General features: G+C 42.4%; 2 protein-coding genes across 7 annotated transcripts in view; one reads left to right on the plus strand and one right to left on the minus strand.

Moving 5' to 3' along the window:
* The window catches only part of lipib (lipase, member Ib), a 9,750-nt gene extending 3,086 nt beyond the window's left edge, over nt 1-6,664 (plus strand). For 3 of the 6 annotated variants that reach the window (XM_053674760.1, XM_017453386.3, XM_053674759.1), the window contains 9 exons: nt 1,128-1,504; nt 2,483-2,591; nt 2,957-3,058; nt 3,559-3,648; nt 3,737-3,904; nt 4,226-4,315; nt 4,399-4,507; nt 4,598-4,771; nt 5,600-6,664. In XM_053674760.1, coding sequence (XP_053530735.1) covers nt 1,128-1,504; nt 2,483-2,591; nt 2,957-3,058; nt 3,559-3,648; nt 3,737-3,904; nt 4,226-4,315; nt 4,399-4,507; nt 4,598-4,771; nt 5,600-5,687 — 1,307 coding nt within the window. In that variant the 3' untranslated portion in view covers nt 5,688-6,664. Of the gene's footprint in view, nt 1-96; nt 205-1,127; nt 1,505-2,482; nt 2,592-2,956; nt 3,059-3,558; nt 3,649-3,736; nt 3,905-4,212; nt 4,316-4,398; nt 4,508-4,597; nt 4,772-5,599 lie in introns of those variants that run through there. The other 3 variants (XM_053674758.1, XM_017453384.3, XM_053674761.1) reach the window with 2 other exon arrangements.
* Nucleotides 6,408-16,866, minus strand: zgc:112982 (uncharacterized protein LOC503771 homolog). The gene is made up of 11 exons (XM_017453382.3): nt 16,644-16,866; nt 14,972-15,015; nt 14,310-14,837; nt 12,300-13,436; nt 8,738-8,907; nt 8,531-8,648; nt 7,735-7,792; nt 7,512-7,642; nt 7,332-7,419; nt 7,141-7,240; nt 6,408-7,056 (listed from the first exon to the last, which is right to left on the minus strand). The coding sequence occupies exons 2-11, from the start codon at nt 15,007-15,009 to the stop codon at nt 7,043-7,045; spliced, it is 2,382 nt and encodes a 793-aa protein (XP_017308871.2). The 5' UTR covers nt 15,010-15,015; nt 16,644-16,866; the 3' UTR covers nt 6,408-7,042.
* Between the last annotated feature and the right edge of the window lie 316 nt (nt 16,867-17,182).

Below are 17,182 nucleotides of genomic sequence, written 5' to 3' on the forward strand. Positions count from 1 at the left end.
CTGTAAACATTGTGTGAAGCCATGTTGATATGATGTCAGATGCTGAACCAGGGGTTCTGAGTTTAGGCAGTGTTTTGTTTGGTTCTTCCTAATCAGGGGTCACAAATTCTTTAGTTGGACACAACTTTACTACCTCCTGTAATCACCTTACACTTCTCGGAGGTCAGGCGGGAGGGACTGAGGTCAGCATGCAGAGAGAGAGAGGTGGGATGATCTGCTTTTTATAGCACCATGATCCAATTGTGCCTCTTACATGAATGATAATTAGAGAGCTTAGATCGCTAAATACTGGGGCTTGTAGCACAGCACCTGAGAGTTAGCATTGCTCATTCCTTTCAAAACAGGAGCAAGGAGAATGACATGATGATCAAATGGCAGGGATGAAGGAACTGGGTGGAGTGGGTAAATCCCTGGCTTACGATGTTGTGGATCAATTCGCTAAACTGAAAAGAATAATAATAATAATAATAATAATAATAATGCCTTTATGAACTATTTGGACCTTGGAAGTTTTGGTTACTGGACTGTAAATGGAGGGACAGAAATCTCCCAGGTTTCATTAAAAATCTCTTAACTTGTGATGAAAGTCTTACGGGTTTGGAACGACACAAGGGTGAGTAATCGATGACCGAATTTTTATTGTTGGGTGAGTTATCCCTTTAACAGTCCCTCCATGATTGGGCGATTTTTCTACCAACATAATTGTTGTACATGTTGTTATATGGGGCACGGTGACTAACGGTTAGCACGTTTTCCTCGCACCTCCGGGGTTGGGGGTTCGAATCTTGCCACCGTCCCATGTGCGTGGAGTTTGCGTGTTTTCCCCGTGCTTCGTGGGTTTCCAGTGGGTACTCCGGTTTCCTCCCACAGTCCAAAGGCATGTGTTGTAGGCTGATTTGGTATTTCCAAATTATCTGTAATGTGTGAATGTGTGTGCGATTGTGCCCTGAGATGGGTTGGCACCCCGTCCAGGGTGTCCCCCACCTGGTGCCCGAGTCCCCTGGGATAAGCTCCAGGCTCCCCGTGACCCTGTGTAGGATCAGCGGTACAGAAAACTTATGGATGGATGGATGTGGTTATGCAAAAGGTGAAAGTGAAATTAAATTTTGGTTGTCCGTTCCAACCAGGCGAAGGCAAAGAGTGCGACAACTTCTCAGACGTGGACTTCCATGAGGCGTTCATTGGAACCAACCTGTACGTGCGTCTGCTCCTGTACACACGCGCCAATCTGGACTGTGGCCTTGAGCTTCCTCACCACAACTTCACCAAAGTGCCGCTGTTCCACGTGACCCGACCCACCACCTTCGTCATCCACGGCTACCGGCCCACCGGCGCGCCCCCCATCTGGATCAACCACATCACGCGGCTGCTGGCCGAGCAGGCCGACATGAACGTCCTGGTGGTAGACTGGAACCGTGGAGCTGCCAACCTCAACTACTTCACCGCCGTGGCAAACACACGCCGCACCGCCACCAACATCACCGCCTTCATACGCAGGATGACCGTGAGTCACGGGACAGCCCACGAGTCTGAATCCACGATCAACAACCTGTTTTATTTCATCTGATTTCAAACTAATAGAAAATTCAATGATGATGATTACAATTAAAGAATACCGTTTTAACCGAAAAACAAATCTTCATATAAAATGTCAAACAATATAACACACTGTTTGCACAGTAGATGTAGTTTTTTAAACTGAAACATAGTGTTTTGCATAAGTATTTCAGGTATACTTGAACTTTTCCGCATTTTGTAGCGTTACAACCTGGAACTCAGGAATCTACACAAAAATAGCCCATGATATTGTATTTGGGGGTAAAATCGTAAGATTTGCTAAATTATTTACAAATATTCTTTAGTTTTTAGTTTAATTTACTATGAAACTATGAAACACAGATTCATGCAAAAATGCTTTCTAGTGTAATGACAACCAAATGAGAATTTTTGGCTTTAGCAGAAGTGCTACAGTTCATGGAAGCCCAACACCGCTCTTCACCCTGAGAGCACCATCCACACTGTGAAGCATGGTGGCGGCAGCATCACGTTCAGACTTACCCTTGGCCTCTTGGGTGCTTCTTTGACTAATCCCCTTTATACCCAGCTCTGACTTTTGGTGGACGGCCTCCTCTTGGCAGAATCACTGATGTGCCATATTCTTTACATTTGTTTACCAATGGATTTGAGGGATGTTCAAAGTTCTGGATTGAATACTTATGCAAGCCACTGAAGCTAGCAAGTAATAGAAATCTCACCCAAATCTTTATATATCCAGCCGTATGTTTCCATTATTGACACGTACGTATATGTGACTTATTGATTAAATGTTCTCTTGATAAATCCATAAACGAAAACTTAAATGTATGTAGGAGTATACTCAGACTTTTAGATGCTACTGTACCTATAATGTGAATGTACTGTATGTATACCAGTAAGCAAGGTGTTGGTAAGGTGTGTGCCTATGTGTGTGTGTTTTATTCAGGATGAGGGAGCGTGTCTCGACTCGATCCATCTCATAGGAGTGAGTCTGGGTGCACATGTGGCTGGGTTTATAGGAGCTATGCTGGGAGGCCAAGTGGGACGAATCACAGGTCGACGCTAATCCTTTAAATAACATTTAACACGTTTAACGTTTTCTCCACCCTATCTAACATGTCTGTAGTGTGTATGTGATTACCATCGCCAAGAAATTGAGCATTTCATCACTTCATATGATATGACGTGATTGTGCGGAGTGGGCGGAGCTTCAAGTCTTCATCGTTGTTGCTCCTTTTTTTAGATAATATGGTGGCCACAAATGGACAGAAACAGTGTAATAAACATAGCACTGATACGTTTTGACATATTTCTATGCGTTTAAGAGTAAACTTTGTATCACAGTTGATAAACAAATGATAAATTCTACCTCTAAATGTCTTGTCTTATCCACTGCTGACTGAACTCTCCATTCGATCAGGTCTGGACCCCGCCGGCCCAATGTTTGCAGGCGTGCCTCCTGAGGAGCGTCTGGATCCGACCGACGCTCAATTTGTAGACGTCTTGCACACAGACATGAACTGTAAGCACCTAAACTACAGGTTGAATACGAAACCATCCATCTTTTCTCTTTCTCATTCTCTTTGTGCTTCCCAATCTTTAATGTGCAGTACTCCTGGGAAATAATATTCCATTCGCTGCCGTGTGAAAACTACAGATATATCAATATCTTTTTTTTTTTTTTTTTTCAGACTTTGAGTACATGTTTTTTTTTTTAAATACTTTTTATACAGTATAAACACCGATTCTGATAATCTCTCAGGGCATCATGTAATATTTTATTTAGCTCTGTTTATGTTTAAAATAGTGTTCATGAAGAGCGCACGTTTGTTTTCACACACAGTCTCATCCTTTAATGTTAACGAGTTGGTTTGAAATAAAGTGCATTAGCTAGCTACATTTAGTTAGCTAATGTCCATCTGTCAGAGTTATGTATCGGATGAGTAAATGCCCACAACGTCAGGATAGCAGTAATGGTATTGATGTATCCCTAATGAAAACACGCTCCTTTTGTCTTGACAGCATTTGGCCTCCAAGGAGCTAATGGTCATATTGATTTCTATGCCAATGGAGGACTAGACCAGCCTGGCTGCCCCAAGACCATCTTCTCAGGTCAGGTCAGGTCATACGAACATTAACAACTGTATTTAAAGACAGAACTTCCTGAATGTATAAACATATTACTTTCTCTCATCCTTAGGAAAGTCCTACTTTGTTTGCGACCACCAGCGCTCTGTTTTTCTCTATCTGTGCTCTCTAAACCGCACCTGTCGCCTCACTGCTTTTCCCTGCTCCACCTACACCGACTTCATCAACGGCCAGTGCTCGCGGTGTGAGGCCTTTAAACCAGCATCCTGCCCTGTTCTGGGTAACGCAAACGTCTCTCACGACATCACGGTGAATATACAGATGGGTGACGGATTAAAGGAAAATCCAAACATGAAGTGTAGGATCAATGTGAGCCACTAGAAGAGCTTCAGTGCTCCATGGTGTTTATTCTTCATGTCATTGGAACGGTACGGCAATGATGAACACTGTTCTTCCAACTGATCTTTCCTCAGTGTTAGTGTTTTGATGATGATGATGGTTGTGGTTTTCCTTTATTTATCACCCATCCGTATGTATGCAATAACAATAAAAGTGACTTAATGATATGATAATGAAGTTTATGTTAAGGTTTTTCCTCTAGGATACGACTTGAGCCAGTGGAGGGACAAACTGTTGAAACTAGGACAGACGAAAGTCTACTTCTCGACCACAGCAGAGCCGCCATACAGAAGTGAGTTTACAGAACCGTGACCTCTGGATAAAATCCCATTTTAATCTTGAAGGAGCACATTTTTCATTCTGCTTGTGTGACAGAGACGAGCTACATCGTGGACACGGTTACGTGGAATCAGTACCGGCGATGGGGGTTAGTTATCCTTCGCTTCCTCAACGGCAAAAACGTAACAGAGACAAGGATCGACCAGTAAGTAGCTATAAATTTGTATTGGTTTGTTTAGAATGCTGGAGAGATTTCTTCCTGAGGTTCATGAGAAACCTGTCTGTTGTCGCGTAGTAAGCCGCTGCGCTTCGAGCAACACACATCCATGCGACTGCTCGCCCAGTTTGACGAGGACTTGTATCCGGTTCGGAAGATCTCCTTCCGGATCGTCACTGCAAACGTGATCGGACCGCAATATAAGATTCGCCTCCTTCGCATTATGATTACGCCACTGGATCTGCCAGAGAGGTGAGCGCCAAAAGCAGGCAACTGCATTCGAGTGATAAAGAGAACAGGACTTTCCATAATATTATATGTAACTATAAGGCATGTCATCCATCCTACTGGGTCGTGTAGAAGCTGGAGTCTATCCCAGGGAACATTGGGCACAATGCGGGGTCCACCCTGGACCAGGTGCCAATCCCTCGCAGGGCACAATCTCACACACACACACACACGGCATGTCATGCTTTAGTAAACTTTACATTTTAAAAACCTGTAAACTTTAGCAAACTGCTGTGGTTTAAAACACAAGGAATTAAATACTCAGGAATGTGCTCTTATTGGAAAAAGAATCAAATTCAGAGTAATATCGGTAACTCCCCTTTACACCGGGTTGCCTCACACTAACTACCCCATTATTGATTATTTTCTTACAACAGCGTACCCCCAAACGTTTTATTCCTTCATCTTGCAATCCAGTACGCAAAATCCTGTACGGACTGCTGTGACTCTGTCTAACTAGCACGTCTCCGTTAGATACTGTTGAACATTTCCTCACGTTAGCAAACAAAATTCATATACATGTGAAAATTTATATCAAATAAGCATAGCTTTTCCTGCACTGTGCGTTGCTCACTCTTTTCTTGTGTATATACACATCCGTTTTTATCCACCATCTTATATTGTGTCTCTGGTTGGTAGGAAGAGCCAATCACACTTGGTATTGTGAATACCCTTTTTAAATGTTTTTTTTTTTTTTTTAAAGTGTTTTACACTGTTACTAAGGAACGGCGTGTAGATAAAGTTAGCGCGCGGTATGAAATATCCTCACACAATATCTTCCATCTTCTCCAGGCCTCCGATGTGCCGATACGACCTGGTCATGGAGGAGAACATGGACGTGACTTTTAAACCGCTCTCGTGTGACGAGTCTCATCTGTAAGCCTTCGAAAAGTTGTGGTGTGTTACAAAGTGCAAACCAGCTGAGGAGCAGGCATGATCTGGCGAGGAAGCACCAAAGACGTCGTATTTTGGATGGTCTCGTGCCTTTACACGAAGACATTTTCAGTAGTTGAAATGATGGTGAGGTTTTACAAACCGATCTGCATCACAGTTTTCATTTTGGCACTGAGATGGTTGTGGATTTTTTTTTTTTGCAGTGACATTCATGATTTATAGTGCATGTACAGTATATAAGGAATTGTTCCTTCTTCATATCCTGACCCAGAGTCTCTCACAAACTCACTCCTGAACACGAATCAGTTCTTGGACTCGAAACGTTTTAGAAGCTCCACCCATGTACTTTTGATCTCTTTTGAACAAAACATCAGCATCTTGAAAGTAGAAGAGAAGCTGATTTAGCAGCTTCTCAGCTTTAGGATCCCAGGTTCGATCCTGAGCTCGGGGCCTGTGTGGACTTTCTGTGCATGGTCAGGTGGGGTTCCTCCAGGTTCTCCTGCTTCCTTCTATGCCAAGTAGGTGGAGTGGTTATGAAAAATTTCCCCTAGCTGAGAATAAGTGTCTTCTATCCCACCACCCAGAATTCCTGGATTAGGTTTGGGATCCACTGCAACCATGACCAAGATAAAGTGCTTACTGAAGATGATTATTTTTGGTCATACTTGTGTGCCAAGATTTAAAGGCCAAGATTCCATGCCAACAGTTAAAGGCAAACCATTGTTGTGTATATTTATTTCATACAAAACTATATGTACAACAATATTACCTACACACAGTTGTTTCTCTTAAAACAGATTAAAACACAAAGCCACAGAAATGTACCTAAACCTAATCTGAACATAACTGAACTTTATCTTTTTTTTTTTCTTTCTTCAACAAATGTAAATGAAATCCTTTAATATGAACAATACACTCTGGACAATTTCGTGAATAATGATTAGGTTGTGAAAAAAGCCACGGCTTTTATTCTGGTAACGGCTGGTTAATACGGAGACGGGCTTTAAATGTTACAGGGTAGGTGTGATGTGATGTGATGGTAGATGGTAATCAACGTCTGGTGGCTCTAAAAACAAACACAAACGACATCCGTTCACAAACACTTCCTTTGTTGGCGCTGCACGTGAACACGTTCTTTAAGCGGGCGATATAAAACCGCTCCGCTGTCTGGTGCTCTCTTCATATGCTGATGACCGAACCGTGAGAACGTCACGTCAGTAATCGAGCAATTTATGATCGACTAGCAGTGAAATTTCAAATAAAATGAAACTTATTATAATCTAGCGTCGAACGGTAAAGCGAGAAGCGCTCGAGTGCGATACTGGAGCATCACTTCGGTCCTCACCATCGGGCGCCTGGAAGGGAAAAGACAAGACGTGTTGAATTTTACAGAGTGAAATAAAGCTTTACAGCGTTCCCCGAGTGTGAAAGGTTTGTACCGTTATTCGCGTTCCTTTTCGTGCGCTGGCCGGGTCGATTCCGGACGCGGTTCCGTTTGGCGGTGAAATTCTGGGCGGGTCTTTTCGGACGAGGGTCGTTCTGCGGCACACGTGCACGACGGTGATCAGAACACAGGACTCGAAAACGTTTTCTACATGACCCGGTATCGACAAGAATAACATCCACTCACCCAGTGTTCGGTTCGCTGAGGCGCCTCTTCGGACCAGCCTGTCTCGCGCGGGTCTTCGTCGTCCACGTATGTGGACTCGTTCTCCTGACTAAGCGTCGACAAGAGTATATAGTACTTTAATTTAATAAAGCAATTAACGAATTTATCCGTTAATAAAAGGTCATAAAGCGGCCTCGTTACCTCTGAGGCAGTATCTGAGAGAAGCTTCCTCCGGCGATCGTGATCTTCACACCTTCCAGTCTTTCCTGTCTTTTCCTCTCCAGGTCGTGCCGGAGATCTCCAGGAGCAGGAACGTGCGGCTTCCTCTGGGACTAAACCGGGAGGATTTTGATAAGCGATTGATGACTTTAAACCGAGCCGAACCGTGTTATTTATGCAGATGAGATTATGTGCGCTGATTTACCTGCATCGGCGCAATCTTGCAGAAAATCTGAGTGTCTAAAGATGTGGAACTGAGTGGCCTGCAGGATTCATAAATACAACAAAGAAAACATTTAATTTTCCATCTTTATCGGTGTAGTAATCGGGCTTCGTCGGAGACAGTACGGGCATGATTTAAGGATGCAAAAGTCACTAAAAACGGGTCAATATCCGATACTGACCTGGTGCCGAGATAATGACATAATACTACGGACTTTACATGATGACCGTGTTCGCCTCATAACCGTTTAAAACAGTCACTAAACAGGTTGTTCGACAGTCTTTGTTTAGCTAAGAAAACGGCCGTTTTGAGGATAAGTTAATCACGAAGGGAGAGTTTGTACTGCTGTACGATACGAACCTTTTATGGTGTTACACGTGCAGTCTTACATCGCTTCAGAAAAACTGATTCAATTCTTTGACCAAACTGCTCCGAAGGAAGCGTGTCGCAATCTCGTGTAAGTTATCATTCGAATTCAGCACTGCTTAAGTGTCAAATCTACAGCGAATAGTGTTTTTGCTGTAATAGAATCACAGTCTACATCAGCAAGAAGCAGCGAGTCATTATTACATTAAACGGAGATAAATTTCAAGACAAGATAGACAAGTATTATTGAAACTGCTCTCCAAAGACACTAAATCCGTCGTAGCATGGATTACAGGAAACGCAGCTTTTCAAAAATCACCCCAATAACCAAGCTCACTGGCAGATTGACATATTAGCATGAAGAGAATTATTGTGCATAAAGAAGTAGTTTTGCATCACATGAGACAGCTACCTGTTCACGAGTCCCTCCATCTCCTGCTCGTCTTCTGCAAACTCATCCACCATAGAATACTCTTGTTCGTTAGAGAACCGTTCATTAAGCGTGACGCCATAACCCTGAAAATAATTTTCTGATAAAGAACAAAAGAACGTTAAACCAAACAAACGTTGTAAATGCTAATTAGCGTCAAGCAACTCGATTAACCCAACTACATCGGACCTTTGACTTGATGCACCAGAGTGATGATCTCTTGCGCGAAGGTCCCAGAGTGCATCGGCGTCTCCCTGAACGTCCCAGAGTGCTCCAGCATGGGCAGGAAGTCGAGACGCTGTCGACCCACATTGACCAAATCGAGCGACAACTGCCTTTCAGAGGAATAGCCCAACTGGCTGCATAAAGGATTGGGGAAGGCAGAGGATGAAGAAAGCAATCATGATATTCAAAGGCATGGCAGGTTCTATGAAACTGGGAATGACTATGAATTATGCAATTGACCAGTCACTAAACTCTGCTAGCAATCGTAACTTAGCAACGGTATCCAAGCACCGGAACCTCTGACGAGCTTTCAGGACTTTTATCTGATGTCCGGACGCTACCCGGAAGTCTAACTTCACCCCTTTCATAAACCCAAGAGGTGTGGATTAAAATACGTTATGCAGGATAGCTTTATAACGACTTTAAATAACTGACTGCTGCAGTTATGGGGCTTGAACGCCTTCCTTAAAATCCTGTAATTACCTGCTTGTAATTACATACATTAACAGAGCTAGACGTAAACTTACAGGTCATCTCCAAAGATTTCCAGTTGACGAAGCGGCTAAGGTCTACAAGCTGCAGCTCTGCTCTTTACCCTTTAAACATTTTTACACTGTTGAATGCTATGTCATGGATGTTCCTTTTTTTTGTTTGGTCCTCTTTGAAAATCTAGATCTATTGCATCGTTAATATCATGCGATTGATTACGATCAACATGGTACGTCACGATAAAAACTCCAGGCTTGAAAGCTCATCAGATGTACCAACAATAACCAAAAGGTCGTGAAAACCTTCGTGAAAGGTCAACAGTCCCAAACAGAACTAATCCTTACTTGCCATTTCTTAAAATAAAGCGCTTTTAAGTCATCTCTTTCCCCAAACAGCTACTCAGTTGAGGATTTTTGTACTCTGTGGCTTGGACATCAGTTGGGCTTCTAATCTACACATCTACTGTTCAGCATGTTGGGTTTTCTACAACAGCCACCAAATCTACCAGCTACACAGAACAAACCTAAACCACCCTCGGGGGAAATTTAAAAAAGGTGTTACTGCATTGTTTTTGTTTTGGAAAAAAAAAAAAAAAAAAAAAGGCTTGAATAAGCGTTTGAACCCGAGTGTGATGCGAAACGTTTCAGCAAGCGTATGTAAACTAGAAAACATTACAAAACTCTCTCTTTCTTTACAGGGTGTATCTAAAAAGCAGAGTGGTTTCTGAGCAAGATACTGATCAGTTTTAACATTAAATTGGCCTCTTTCTGAATTCAAGCTTAAATTTAAAAAGGTGATCTTGTGTTATATTACTTTACTTTGCACCAGGTTCAGGTTCTCTTTAGAACTTTGCTGCTTTTAAGTACACCACTGAGTCATAAATGGATGGTGAAAAGTTCATGCCTCTTTTACACTCTCCGTTTTGTTCCTTTGGTGTGCACTTCGTCAAGCTTCTTGATAGTTGAGGATAGTGAATACAGAATTTTCCAGATTTAAGTGTGATATAAGGAGTAGTTAGGGTGAGCACAAAGGAAAGTTCTTCTGTCTGGGTTTATTCCTGGAGAAAGTCTTGTCCAGTTCAGGTAGGCTTCATGCTTTAATGACTTCCAGTTTTTGAGGACGTTTGTTCTTGTTCCTAGGTTTCAAGATTGAAGATTTGGAACAATTGTCCCAAGAAGAACCCTTGCGCTGGTCAGAGTTAAATAAACAAGCTGATGTCGAATAAAGACGGAGAAAACACCACCACCAGACACTGGTGAGCCATCGTTCTCGGTCTTTCCAGAGCTCAATGGATCGTTTTACCTTTAATAGATCACACCGAATGCGAGCTTGCTTCTTTGCAGTCTTCTCTGTGAGGAGTTGAATTTGATTTCATCCGTCTTGTGATGTGGGCGTCCACTGACGGGTCTTTACGTCAGCGAGAGACGAGAACTGAGCCTCAAGAACCGATCGATGTTCTTCCGAAAGTCCATTTCCAGTCTGGAAAGTGGACGATTTTTGATCAAGTAGATCCTCTTGCAATCTTTCAAGTCCAGTTCAGGCAATGTATTAATGCCCCCCAAAAAAACCCATCAAAGTAACAGAAACGAACGCATTTTATTTTCACGTTTTGCTGCATACATGACTTCAGAAAAACAGATCCACTTACAGTAGACATCATCCCCAAAATGTTTCACTCGTTCGTTCGTTCATTCATTCAGAAAAGAAATCTCTTCTTTGCCTTGATGTTAAAAACGTCGACGCGTCCTGAAACGAAGGTGAGCGCCAGCTGGCGGTTTCAAAACCTTCGTTTCCAGGTGCGATATCAGCCAGGACCGTCTACATCTCCATCAGGTTCCAACGTATGCCCAGAGTAAGTTTTCACAAAATCGAGGACTGATAATTAAAAGAATTCTGCGGACTTACCTTGGGACAGTATCGCTCTGAAAAAGGTAGCAGGTAAAAAGTTTAGAGCTGTGGATACTGGTATTTTGGTGGACGCGACATCTTCACTTCCCTCGACCAAAAGAAGCCGATAATCCAGTCTTGCCCCGAACCATCGGAGTAAAGATCTCAAATCCATCTCAACGATCAGGCGCCTCAATTTGGACTGCGATGTGCAAGTATCGTATAAAAGAGTGAAGACTTCTTCCATCGGACATCGAGTAAGCATAGCCAACTACGAACTGCAGAATGCTATAACCGTTGGTTGCGATTTAACGACCTCACGTTTGGTTCCTCATCTTCATGCAACGTGAACACCGTCCTCTTCAGTGTAGCTGGGATGAATCCTAGGCAACACGAACGTTGCTACGAAGCGTTCCTTCTTCTGCCACCCGTGTCCAAATTCTTGTCGGTAACCTTGGAAAAATGGTTGAGTTGCCTCACTTGATTTTCTTCCTTCGACCTCCTGAAATCCTTCAATACTGTGGCCAGAATCTTGAATTCCGGATTCCTTCAACAATGTCCGTATTTCATAAGTATGCAATGCATGTTTGGCTAATACCCTTGTGAAACTCAGCACACCTCGGAAATAAGGTGGTGGCAGAGAGACAGGATACGCAATATACTGACTCAAACATCATCCACCAGGTTAAATACCTGGTACACTACTCAAGGGAACATCAGTTGGGAGTCCCAGGTGTCAGGTCACTGTCTACGACCACCTTCGGTTCCGCTATAAAGGGTACCCGGGACCCTTCTCATCCAGAATAATGTGAGGTTTCATCTCGTCAAGGCCTTATATGGAAGAGTCTGAAGTGATCCAGTGCGTAAACCATCAGAAGACCTGCGTACACTGGGGAATTTATCTGGGGGGTGGTAGATTAAATGCAAAGCTTGAAGGTCTGATGAGTTGAGTTATCTAACCAGTTTCCTTTAGCTTCCTGCATCCTATTTAGAAAAAATTTCCATTCTTGCAATGGTCCAAATTCCAGAAATGGGCACGTTTGAACAACAGGTTCAAGTCTTCTTTATGATGTAGCTTCATGCTGTGTGTCTGGAAAAGAGGCATGAACTTTTAACCATTCCCTAGAGTACTGCTGCGACGATACTATACCTGCTCTGGCCCACAGGACGACTCATGTCCACTTTGATCTTGAGGGTCTCGGCAAAATCCATTCTAGGTCCAGGATAGCTTGGGCTCCTATGTTGAGCATTTCTTTTCAGAACGTCTCCTTGTCTCAGCACACCACCGTGACTCCCTCTAGTTTGCATCTCCTCCTCCCAGTCATGAATGGAGGCTCTTCCCCTATTGCTCTCATCCATTCTGAAGTCTGTATCATCCACTGCCCTTTGTCCATGGAGCTCTCTAGAAAGTGATCCCATCCTAGGTTGCTCCTTGTGGTGTTGCAGGCCTAGCAAGGGACTTCCTCTTTCAGCCGAAGAGGTACGGAATCTTGCGTCTTCCCGAACGTGATAGTTTGAAGAACTGCTGGAGCCATCATGGGATGTTCCTGCATGATGGTTATAATCACTTCCATGTTTATAGCGTTCCTGGCTTCTTGAAGATTCTCTTCCCCTGGTGGGATCTCTGCCCCTTTGTAGTTCAGTGCTTTTTGCATAATCTCGGTCTCTTGACAGATCAGTGGTTCTCTGAGGATCACGACTCCTTGGACGATCTCGGTCCTTAATCGGATCACGGCTCCTTGGATGCTCCTGGTGCCTAACAGGACCGCCGCTTCTTGGTTGCTCTCGGTCCCTAACCAGATCACGGCTCCTTGGATGCTCTTGCCGGCTAGGTGGATCACGGCTCCTTGGATGCTCTCTGACAGGACCACCGCTTCTTGGTTGCTCTCGCTGGCTAACCGGATCACGGCTCATTGGATGCTCTTGGTCTCTGACAGGACCGCCACTTCTTGGTTGCTCTCGGTCCCTACCCAGATCACGGCTCCTTGGACGCTCTCGGTCCCTAACCGGATCACGACTCCTTGGACACTCTCGGTCTCTACTTGGATCGCGGTTCCTCGGATGCCCTCGCTCCCGAGCCGGATCGCGGCTCCTCTGACGTTCTCTGTCCCTACCTGGATTGTGGATCCTTGCATCGTCTTTTGGGATTCCATGATCATGCTCCACTATAACAGGGGCACAATGTGGACTGAAACCCCTAGGCGACACAGTATATCCCTCCTGTGGATCCAAATCTTGGTATTCTTTAAAATGTAGTTCATGCGCCGTATAATTTGACTTCAGTGACCTGTGTTGGAAAAGCAAGTACAATATGTTCAACATTAAAATTATAGTAAAACAAACAAAACAAAAAAAACTATGCTTCCTTATCAAGCGCCCATTTTAAACACTAGCCATAAGTGGTCTAAAAAATATATACACACACACTGCCGGTCAAAAGTTTGTGGACACTCAGCTGAACTGTTTCTCATGATCTTAAAAAGCTTTTGATGTATAGGCGTGTGATTAAATGTGTGAAATCGGTGTTGTAGACAAAAATAAATATAATAATAGACAAATATAATTGTGCCGACGTATTCATTTCTTTCATTAGAAAACTAACATTTTATTTACAAAAATAATATTGTTTTCAAAGAACAACTCGGAGCGAAATATTCCGAAAAGCAGCCGATAATTCTTTAATACTGTTTAAAAAACATCTCAGGGAAATTCCTCAAGAAATCGATGAGAAAATGCCAAGAATATATTTTTGGAAATTCTAGTTAAAAAGCATGTCTACTTTATTTTGGGTTTTTTTTTTTTATCACAATATAATTCCCATAGTTCCATTTGTGTTACTCCAGAGTTTTGATAAATTTATTATTATTATTATTATTATTATAAAACATGGGAAAATAATTGAAAATAAATAAAGAATAAGTGTGTCTAAACTTCTGCCCGGTAGTGTATATCTTTTACAATGTGCAAAGTGCTGCCTGGTGATCAGGAACAACACCCAAAAATGAATAAAGTAATACATTTTAAAAACGGCATTATGTAATAAATAATTTATTCGTATACATTCAAATATTCTAAAATCTAAAAACTAGAGACTTCATAACTGAATCCCATGTTTTTCTCCACTCATTTCCTTCGCCTCAGTAGATCAGTGTTCTTGTACCTCTCGCTATAGGAGCTTCTTTCATATCTATCTTCGCGTTCTTCATTGTGATATCCATGTTCCGCTCTGTCGTGTCTCTTTGCTTGTGAATGCCTAGGACTGGAACTTCTTGAACAGCGCCGGTCTACAAGACCGGCGTCGTGCGCGGTCCTCCTCTGGCCTGGAGACTGAATCCTCTGAAGCGTTTCTACGCCGTAGTGCGAAGCTTCCGGGGAAGACAACCTCTCCCTAGGCAGCTGTCTCGGAGAGCGTCCCGAGTCCTCTTCGAAACTCTGGACGCCGTCCTGGGCGTGGTACCTCGACATGGACGATGAAGCTTTCCGCTTTCCAGCACGACCGATAGCCTCGATGAACTTGGCCCAGTGGTCAACCTGCTCCACTTCTTGAGAGGACCCGCTATCCCAGCGTAGGCCTCCTTCCACGGTTCTGTTGTCAACATTTTCTGAACCTCTCCACAGATCGGAACGCACCAACGCGTGGTACTGCTCACCGTAATATCCGTCACGCCTTCCGAGCAGCGTCGAGGGTCTGCATGAATGAAGTTGTTAATAATTAAATAAATTTTAAAAAATTTAAAAAGAAGCCCCTCCCCCCAAAACAAGATTATACTACAATGTGAATTTAATTTTTTAAATTAGGTTAAACTAGTTGAACCCAAATACCTTGAATGTAGAGGGGATCTTGAATGTTGCCGTGACATTGTCACCTTAAAAACAAAAGAACATGAGCCACACCACCAGGCGATGTATAAAAGAATTGAACCATGACCAAAATTAAATAAAGTGCTTGACAAAATAAAAATAAACTTTCCTTTTCTTATGTTTAAAAAAGTGCCACACGAGGCAAACTACCGAGCACGGGACACGCCGAGTTTACCGCTCACCAAAGCCGGGGGTGCCAATACTTTCCCCTTGGCAAAACGAAGAATATCCAGTTTGAACTTCGTTCAAATACAACAAGACACTTTTTTTTTCTTAAATGTGGAAGAATCTCAAAGCCATGTCCAATTTAAGAGAAGGCGGATTTAAAGATGATCACAAGAAAGAAATTGTGTGGAAAAAATAAAAAATAAAGAAGTTTAGAATGGGTAAAGAAAAAAACAAATGTTAAATTTGTAGAAAATTTAAATGCGCCTTAGTGGGTTGTGTGTGTGTGTGTGTGTGTGTGTGTGTGTGTGTGTGTGTGTGTGTGTGTGTGTTGGGGGGGGGGGGGGGGGGGGCGTGGGAGGGGTCCTCTGGCGGTTAAATGGGTGGAGCTGATTAAAAATCGAATGATTCTTTTTTTAAAATCCATTGAACCCACCCCATTTCCATCCATGTACACAAAGCTCCGCCCCAAAATTACAGCAGTTCAACTACCATACAGTTACCATTACAAAAAAAACTAAAAAACAAAAAACAAAAACACAATCGTGTCAGTTTCACGCTCGCTCGGGTATTACACCCCTGGAAAGACGAGTTACGATTCTATAAACATCTCATAACGATGTATGAGGATGTAAAGGGGTGCTGGGGGCGTGTCTATAAAATGATTGACAAGAAGCCGATCCCAATACTAAACACACGCACACACATTTGCATTAGTAAGGATGGAATGAAAAATATTGACTATTGCACCTTTAAAGTGCAAAATCAACAAAAAAGTTTTATATCATCACCTGCTTGCAGTGAGCCAAAAAAAACATTGAAATAAATACATTTAAATCACGTAAAATAATTTATCTCGATATAGTGATTATCATCATATCAGCCTAAAGTTATACAGCTCCAACAACACTTCAAACACATGCATGGCTAATATACACTACAGGAAGCTAGCTAGCCTATATATAAAACAGACTTTTAAAATAATAATAATAATAATAATAATAATAATTGCATTATATGTTCCCTTATAATGTCCGCTACAGCCTAAATAGTGCGGTGTCTAAAGGCAAGCCATTTGGGATGCAGTGTGTGTGTGAGAAAGAGATTATTGTGCAAAATGATCATTTTAATTAAAAAAAACCTTACTAATAACGAATAATTAAAAATGATTAAACAGATAAGAAAATGCTATTTATGTCCTTGTTATGGTTTAGCTTAGCCTCAGAAACGTTTCCAGCTGGCAGAGTTAGCTTTAAAGCATTCTGGTGTAGTTTGTTAGCCATTAGCTTTTTGTAGCAGCTATTCTGATAATCAAATATTAAATATACAGACGGTTTTTTAAATGTTGTTTATTTTCCTCAAGACATGCTCACAAAATAACATTCACTGAGCTAAATCAACACGAGAATTTCTTATCCTAGCGAAGATAGTAGGCCTGCTAGCGTTGGAATTAGCACTAGCTCCTTACCCTGTCCACTTCTCACCGCTGAAAACGCTAGAAGTAGAAGACGGATCGTCCACCAAAATACCAGATTTCAGCACATGGTATGTGAATGTGTTGTGAATGGAAATAAACGCTTTTCTGTATGTAATAAAGTGCAATAGTGCAATAATGTAGAGTGAAGGGCACGAGCTACCTCCCTTCCAACACACTCCATGAAGCGTGAACCGGAAGTACGTCACTGGTGTGTTTTCATAGCCGGAAACTCGAAACAGATTTTTAAAATAAGTTTTTCCCGGAGCCCCTTAACCCATGTTTGTCAGTTTACACACACACACACACACACACACACACACACACACACACACACACCTTGTATATATATATATACATTTCCACAACTTGGTTATTTTATGACGTGTGTTTTTTGTTTATTTGTTCTAGTTTTTGTTTATCACATTACAACTTAATGTATTTTTACTGTAAATGTCCTGCTGCTTGTCTGCTTCTGTTTTTGTGAATATTAACGTGTTATCAGTAAAACATAGCCCTAAAAATGTCAAGGC

Source organism: Ictalurus punctatus, chromosome 23 (assembly GCF_001660625.3).
Source record: "Ictalurus punctatus breed USDA103 chromosome 23, Coco_2.0, whole genome shotgun sequence".
Taxonomy (NCBI): domain Eukaryota; kingdom Metazoa; phylum Chordata; class Actinopteri; order Siluriformes; family Ictaluridae; genus Ictalurus; species Ictalurus punctatus.